Genomic DNA, 8,188 nt, shown 5'->3' with positions numbered 1-8,188 from the left:
CTATTTATCATCAAAAAAACATTATTATAATTAAAATTTTCTTTTACTTAAACATAATTAATTTATCATCGTTTGCCCTTTCACGACTTTAAAAAAAAGAAAAAGTAAATATATGAATAAGAAACAAATATGAATTTGAGGCAAAAAGTTATGTGACTAAAGAATGTTGCTAAATTTTATTTTTAAAAAATGCTGTTAAATTATAGATATTATTATAATTCAAATTTATTGTTTAACTAAAATTAACTATTTTTAATAAGTTATTATTTAATATACTATTTTCAAATAAATTTGATACAAATGGAAAATAATGATCTAAACCTGTTAGTCATTTATTGTATTATGTAATAAAGCTACAACATACTAATATTTATATTTCGTATTATATCTGCAATGTATAATATAATATTTCATGATAAATATTATAAATTTATATTACATTTAAAAGGGATTTTTTCTTTAAAAGAAAGTAAATTCACATGAATTCATGCGCATTGATGGAAACAAATATTTTATTCTTTCTCGTTTTTTAGACATTTATAAAAGTCTTATATATTCCGAACACATTTCAGTAACATGTTTTGTATTTCTTAAACATAACTCTTCTTAGTATTCATGAGTGCTTCCGAGAGTCCCTTTTGAAAATCGAAACTTCCGTCGCTGGAAACTGCCATAGCATTTACGCAAATGTAAAACCAAAGGACTTTGACGCAAGATTTTCCTGGAGGACAACTGTAGTCTCCTCCAGGACAGCACACAGCATTGTCGAATGGAGCGCACTTGTAGACCTGACTATCACCGTAACAACATCCTGGAAAAGTTATGAAAAAATTAATTAGTATCCAAGAAGAGATAGTTTAGGCTTTTTGCGAATCAATGTACGACGTACTGAAAATCGTGCATCGTGTCCTAATAGTCGGTAGTTGCGTCATTAGATGCACTGCTTGGCTATTGCAATAATTAGCACAGACAATAGACACTCGAAATGGCAGTTACCGTAGCTGCAATTATTTGGTTATGGAGATAATAATTTGCTGCATGAAAAAGCTAGCTTAATTTAACTATTTTTCCGAAATATAGTTTATTTGCAATTTCTACGCACATTGTTGGACGCTTAGAGATAAAAATCAAAAGCATAATATTAAAAATACGTTAAATTTACGTAACTTTTGTACTTAAAAATTTTCAAAAAGGATCCTTTGAAAATTTTACTTTTACTTCTAGAGCTTCTGCAAACTTTTTTCTGAGCATATTTCGTAATATATTTCTATTCACTGGATGAATGATATGAAGCTTCTGATACAAAAAGACTAAAGTTTAGCCAACGTGATAAGATAATGTCATGCAGCATCAAACTCCTAAACTTTAAAAAAATACGGTAAGAAATATCGGCACTCAGGTGCTGATATTTTTTTCCGTAAAATCCATCTTTTTACGTAACAAGCTACGGAACAAAATATCTGATATACTGTAAATTTTAAAGCAATATTTAATAAAAAATCACTGAACTATTCTAATTAAATAAATTTTACTGTAAACATTACAATATAATGATATATGGTAAATATGTATTTTAAGATAAAATAGATTTCGCGTACGATGCACCCATTATGCACCGATTCACCCATCGCGTACAATGCACCATTAAGAAATATTGGCACTCAGGTGCTCGTACTTTTTTCCGTAAAATCCATCTCTTTACGTAACAAGCTACGGAACAAAATATCTGATATACTGTAAATTTTAGAGCAATAATTAATAAGAATTCACTGAACTATTCTAATTAAATAAATTTTACTGTAAACATTACAATATAATGATATATGGTAAATATGTATTTTAAGATAAAATAGATTTCGCGTACGATGCACCCATTATGCACCGATTCACCCATCGCGTACAATGCACCATTAAGAAATATTGGCACTCAGGTGCTCGTACTTTTTTCCGTAAAATCCATCTCTTTACTTAACATGTTACGGAACAAAAAATCTGATATACAGTAAATTTTAGAGCAATAATTAATAAGAATTCACTGAACTATTCTAATTAAATAAATTTTACTGTAAACATTACAATATAATGATATATGGTAAATATGTATTTTAAGATAAAATAGATTTCGCGTACGATGCACCCATTATGCACCGATTCACCCATCGCGTACAATGCACCATTAAGAAATATTGGCACTCAGGTGCTCGTACTTTTTTCCGTAAAATCCATCTCTTTACTTAACATGTTACGGAACAAAAAATCTGATATACAGTAAATTTTAGAGCAATAATTAATAAGAATTCACTGAACTATTCTAATTAAATAAATTTTACTGTAAACATTACAATATAATGATATATGGTAAATATGTATTTTAAGATAAAATAGATTTCGCGTACGATGCACCCATTATGCACCGATTCACCCATCGCGTACAATGCACCATTAAGAAATATTGGCACTCAGGTGCTCGTACTTTTTTCCGTAAAATCCATCTCTTTACTTAACATGTTACGGAACAAAAAATCTGATATACAGTAAATTTTAGAGCAATAATTAATAAGAATTCACTGAACTATTCTAATTAAATAAATTTTACTGTAAACATTACAATATAATGATATATGGTAAATATGTATTTTAAGATAAAATAGATTTCGCGTACGATGCAACCATTATGCACCGATTCACCCATCGCGTACAATGCACCATTAAGAAATATTGGCACTCAGGTGCTCGTACTTTTTTCCGTAAAATCCATCTCTTTACTTAACATGTTACGGAACAAAAAATCTGATATACAGTAAATTTTAGAGCAATAATTAATAAGAATTCACTGAACTATTCTAATTAAATAAATTTTACTGTAAACATTACAATATAATGATATATGGTAAATATGTATTTTAAGATAAAATAGATTTCGCGTACGATGCACCCATTATGCACCGATGCACCCATCGCGTACAATGCACCATTAAGAAGTATTGGCACTCAGGTGCTCGTACTTTTTTCCGTAAAATCCATCTCATCATCCAGAATGATATATGGTAAATATGGATTTTAAAATAAAATAGATTTCGCGTACGATGCATCCAAAGTACTGGTACTTCATACCGTAATTTGCTCTAGAATAGTGCGAGTAGCCCTTTTTTTAAAAAAAGAGTCACAACCTTTATTTAAATTTAAATATGTACAGGGGTGACAGTTTTTTTTCGTGTTCTTTAACTGCTAAAAGAGAATAGGCTCTTATCAAATCCAGATTTTAACTATTAAAAGAATATTTTAATAAAGGTGTTTTACATTATTTTAATGCAATTAAGGGAATTTTAAGATTTTTTTTGTTAATGGGAGTTGAAAGTCTTTGATCCATTTAACTAAAAATGTTTACATACAGTAAAAATTTAACAAAAACTTGCAGCATTTAAATTAAAAAGAAAGCAAAATTAAGTCACATTTACAGATAGTGCAATTATTCTAGATTGTGTAGTTATTTTTAAAGGTGTAAGTTGTGTTAATAATCTTTTTTGCATTTTATGTATTATGTATGAGTTAGAAAGTTCTTTTTTAATGAAAACATATAAATATTTATCCAAAATTGCTAGTATTTTTACAACATGCTTATGAGTTTTTAATTTTAAAAGATTTTTATAGAAAACAAGTAAAATGCAATCGATTTGTGAAAATACTGAATGTGTGTTGAAAACATGTTGAAAGTGTTTAGATTCTCTACAAGATATTAAATTTTACTCACTGCCAACTCCTGGGCAAGATCCCCAACCACATGTCTCTGAAGCAGCCAATAATGCCAAGCATAGGACGCCAGCGACAACAAGTAGTACCTTCCTACATAAACAAACAAATAAGTTTAAATAAGAGAAAAAAAGTAAGCGTTTCAAAAGTTTTTTTTTTTTTTTTTACCGTGATATCAAATGATAATAATTTTCTCAAAGAATGTAATTTTTTTACAAAAGAAAAGACGAAAAAGAAAAACATTTTTCATTTATAATTTTCAAAATGCACTTTTCAGAATATTTTCTTAAAATTATAAGCTAGCAGTTTTCGAGAAAAAACTTTTTCCCATTCGAGGATTTCATATTTTTCAATTTGTTTTTCCCGTTTCATTTAAACAAAAGCAGATTGTAGTTTATTAAAAAAATAGCACGTAGGAGCTTTTAGGTAATTTTTATGGCTTCCGACAATTTAAATAAAATGTTTCGTCTCTTAAGAAAATTTTTGTTCAAAATGTTGTTTTCAATTTATTATTGTCATTGAAAGTTAATAAAACAGTTAAAAAAAATAAAGGCTCATACAGTTTCGCTTTAATTGTAAGCAAATTATATTATTAAATATTTATATTCAAGCAAAAATTTAATTTTTCTGCACCTACATTTCAATGTATTAAAAGTTAATTATTTTTCTACATACTTTAATTGTCATTGATAGTATCATTAACAAAAGAAAGTCTCAAAAATCTTACTTTTATTGTTAGCAAATAAAAGAGTTTATTATTTTTATTTTACGAAAATTAATTTTTGCTTTATATGTATTTAATGTTTAATTATTCGTCTTAGCAGTTGGTTATTCCCTTTGAAAGTTAGTAAAACAGTTACTAAAACAAACTTTCAAACGTTCTTCCTTTTAATTTTAGAAAAGGACATAATACTTTTATCATTTAACAATGCCAAAAATTTATTTTTTCTTCAAAGTTTAATTTTAACTTGAAAGAAAAATAGAAGAAGCAGTTATAAAAATTTAGCATCAAACAGACTAATTTTATATTTAGTAATTGATATCATTAAATTTTCATCATTCAACAAATACTAAAATTTAAAAATTTTCTTTAAAGTTGTTGTGTATGAACATAGATAAAGCAGATACAAACAGTCTCAATTAAATTACTAGAAAACTATCTAATTATTTATCATTCAGCAAATACTAAAATTTTACCTTTATGTATGAAATTTTTAATTAATTTTTACACAGTTTTGTTACTGACATAAAACGTTGAAAAATTGCTTTCAAAATAAATTTTTTAACCCTTCTCACTTTTACTGTTTGAAAACAATATCATCAAATCCTTATTGTTTAACAATACTAATATTTTACATTTTACGTGCTAAGTTTTTAATTGTTCATCTTCATAGTAGTTTAATTGTTATGCTTTTAAGCTTTGATAAAGCTATTGCAAAAATAAGTTCCAAACAACAGTTACAAACACTATCACTTTTAGCAAATAATATCAATATAATAATAATATAATATTTACTTTATTTGTACCAAACTTTTAAGCAAATTTCATCTCCGTTTAAACATTATTTCTAATAAACATTGACGAAACGTTTTGAAAAATAAAGCTTTTGTAAGTCTTTTATTTATAAAATATATTAACTATTGCGAATAAACTTTTTGTTGTAAGATAGCGTATGGAATTTCAGAGAATGTTAACTGAATGATACATATGTTTCTAACAGTTATTTAGCTATAAAGTTAGTAATTTAGTTAACTTAAATAATTATTTGCAAGAAATGAAAGTAAAATTATAAATGTTCGATGCATTCTTTTTCTTTTATCACATTAAAAGAAGTAATTTTTATTAAAATTTCATACTGTTTCAGTTTACTTATGTCTCAAAAATTCGCTGAAGGCTTTAATATTTTTCTTTATAATTTTATTTAAGTAAATCGTTTTCTTCATTAATAACTTTATTTCATTTATTTTGAAAAAAAAATCCATTGTTCATTATAATGAATTTTCCAATTATTAAAAAACAATATTTATTATTTCAAAAGGTATAAAAAAACATAATAATTTATCTAAAACTGTATTAAAATTATAAGCTCTTACAACAAAATAAAAGAATAGAGAGGAAAAAAAACATTTCTATAGTTGAATTAATTTGTTAGATAATTAAATAATAATTACTTAGCAAATAAAGTATGAATCAATTAAAGCAAAATAATTTAAAATATATACTGTTCAAATTTAATGAAAGAACTGAGTAAAAATCATTTATATATCAACTAGTATTTAATAATACTATAAAATGATGAATACTTACATTATGTAATGATTCGAATATTCTCAAGTTGAAGAACAATAATGTAACTAATTGTTTCGGAATAATTACTACTTCCAAAACTTTTGATTTTTATAGTAAAACAGCTCTAAAATTATCTTTGATAATATTAGATAAGACTGCTTGAATAAAGTATGCAGTGAAAGTGCAACCAAAATCTCTTGTATTCGGAACAATACCAGGATCTCTTATTTCAAGATAAAAAGTGTTAATAAATTTATTCTATTGGTTAGTCTGAAAATTTGACTTATTGTGCTTTTCACCCATCAGGGACCCTTTCCAACTTAGTTTCATTTTAATTTTATTTTTCTGTTCATTCGAAGTTCCGTAAGAATTTGATAATAAAAATATTAGCTTTTTATTCTCTCAGACAAATAAGTAATTAATTCCTTAAATGTTAACCTCAAATTGTTTACCTATAAATAAATAAAGTGCCGAAATTTTTATTTTCAATTATTTAAAAGAAAACGCAATATATAAATTCATATTAATGTCATTTAGAATTAATTGGTGATACTCATTTTAATAGATTACTATCTATAGAAAATTGCTTATTTTTAAAATTAATATATGTTAATTTTATCTTTCAATCGAAACGTACTCACATTTAAACTGAAATAAATATCCTAATTTGTGTATCATAAATAAATAAATAAATAATTAGAAAAATCATTGTTTTCAACTATTTGAGAGACAAAAATGTTTTTAAGTCAAATTTATGACAATAAGAAATTAAATATGAATAACTTTTTGAATGTATCACCATCATGAATCAATGTTGCAAATTATGTTATTTACATTATTGCATGCTTATTTTATCTTTTAAATGGCCCTCAATAGAATCTCGCTCTCATTTAAAATGTAATAAACGTCCTAAGTTGAGTAAAATAAATAAACAATTAAAATAGAGGAATACATAAATAAAATAAATAATTAAATAAATAATATTTCATGGTTCATCTAGTAAAAACACAACTCAACCACAACCTAGCTCCAATGTCTAATAAGATTTTTTTTATGGTTTTATACCTAAGGTAGTTTTAAATAGTGAAAAAACTATATAGTTTTGTAATCATAGTTTATTTAACTATACCAGTTGTAAACATTTTAAAAACCATAAAGTTAAACAATATTATTTACGGTAATGCTAGATGGACTGCGGCTAGTTATTTTACCGGAATTTTGGAATGAAATTTCCAGCAGAGTTCTTAATGGAATCTCACTAACATTTAATATGCAATATATGTCGTAATTTGTGCACATTCAATCAATAAATATATAATTAGTGGAAGTCAGTTGATCCAATTAACCGCAACGTTTACGGGAAGAACATTTTATACTTTTATGGTTTTGAAACCGTTTATTACTATCATGGTTTCAAAACCGCAAAAGAGAAATTTAATTTCACTTTCTAGCTAGGCTTTTAGTTAGGTAATGGACTTCGAAAATAGGTAGTGGTTGAGTTGTGTTTTATCAAATGAACCGAAGAATGTGGTTTAATTAGTTTTTCTGGTTTTTCACCTGTAATAAGAGAGGAGAAATCCTAGACTTTTTGTGTAAAGCAGTTTTATGGCGCTTCCATCTATGCGCAAATGAGAGTATCGTATTCGAATAATCCAGAGTCACAAATTAGGAGTGCAGGAGGAGGGAAAGTCTTAGTGTGTTGAAGAGAATGTATGAGATATTTTGATGTCAATGCTGGGGCTTGACATCCCCCCCCTGCTGACGTTCATGAGATTGACTGAATAGCCCTCTCGGCTATAATGTGTACGAGACTGCAGGGTGCTAAGTGACTGCATAAGCTGGGCCTAATTGTTGCGATAAAATAATGTTGTTTAACCGTATTAGTTGAAACCGTTAATAAACTGTTTTTTTTACAGTAAACAATTTGAATACTATCTTATTTACGGTTATTTGACTATTTTGCTTGAATATGGTAAAATAACAATAAATAAAATGTTATTTAGCCAATTTTTTCGCGAAAAAATTTTTTTTTCCTTGATCAATAATGTGATTACCTGTGTTCTGAACTAAAACTTTAAAATGTTAAAGAAAGTCAATGAATTTGAACTAAATATGTTTCTTAATATTGAGTTTAAGAGTAATTAAAAA

The 8,188-nt window shown here is 26.4% G+C and overlaps 1 protein-coding gene across 1 annotated transcript; it reads right to left on the bottom strand.

Annotated features, from left to right (window-relative positions):
- Positions 1–496: 496 nt before the first annotated feature.
- On the bottom strand, positions 497–6,238 carry LOC107446170 (uncharacterized). The gene is made up of 3 exons (XM_043045292.3): positions 6,059–6,238; positions 3,752–3,843; positions 497–811 (listed from the first exon to the last, which is right to left on the bottom strand). Coding segments are annotated over exons 1-3 (315 nt in total). The 5' UTR covers positions 6,061–6,238; the 3' UTR covers positions 497–590.
- Between the last annotated feature and the right edge of the window lie 1,950 nt (positions 6,239–8,188).

Source organism: Parasteatoda tepidariorum, chromosome 8 (assembly GCF_982258835.1).
Source record: "Parasteatoda tepidariorum strain Cologne lab strain chromosome 8, Ptep-v5.0, whole genome shotgun sequence".
NCBI classification, from domain to species: domain Eukaryota; kingdom Metazoa; phylum Arthropoda; class Arachnida; order Araneae; family Theridiidae; genus Parasteatoda; species Parasteatoda tepidariorum.
Note: the sequence above shows the minus strand (reverse complement) of the source record. Positions and strands in the feature narration are given on the sequence as shown.

What these genes read in the sequence shown, in the direction of transcription:
- LOC107446170 (XM_043045292.3), bottom strand. An exon ending in ATCTTGCCCAGGAGTTGGCA is followed by an intron (nt 812 to 3,751) that starts GTGAGTAAAATT and finishes TAACTTTTCCAG; the next exon opens with GATGTTGTTACGGTGATAGT.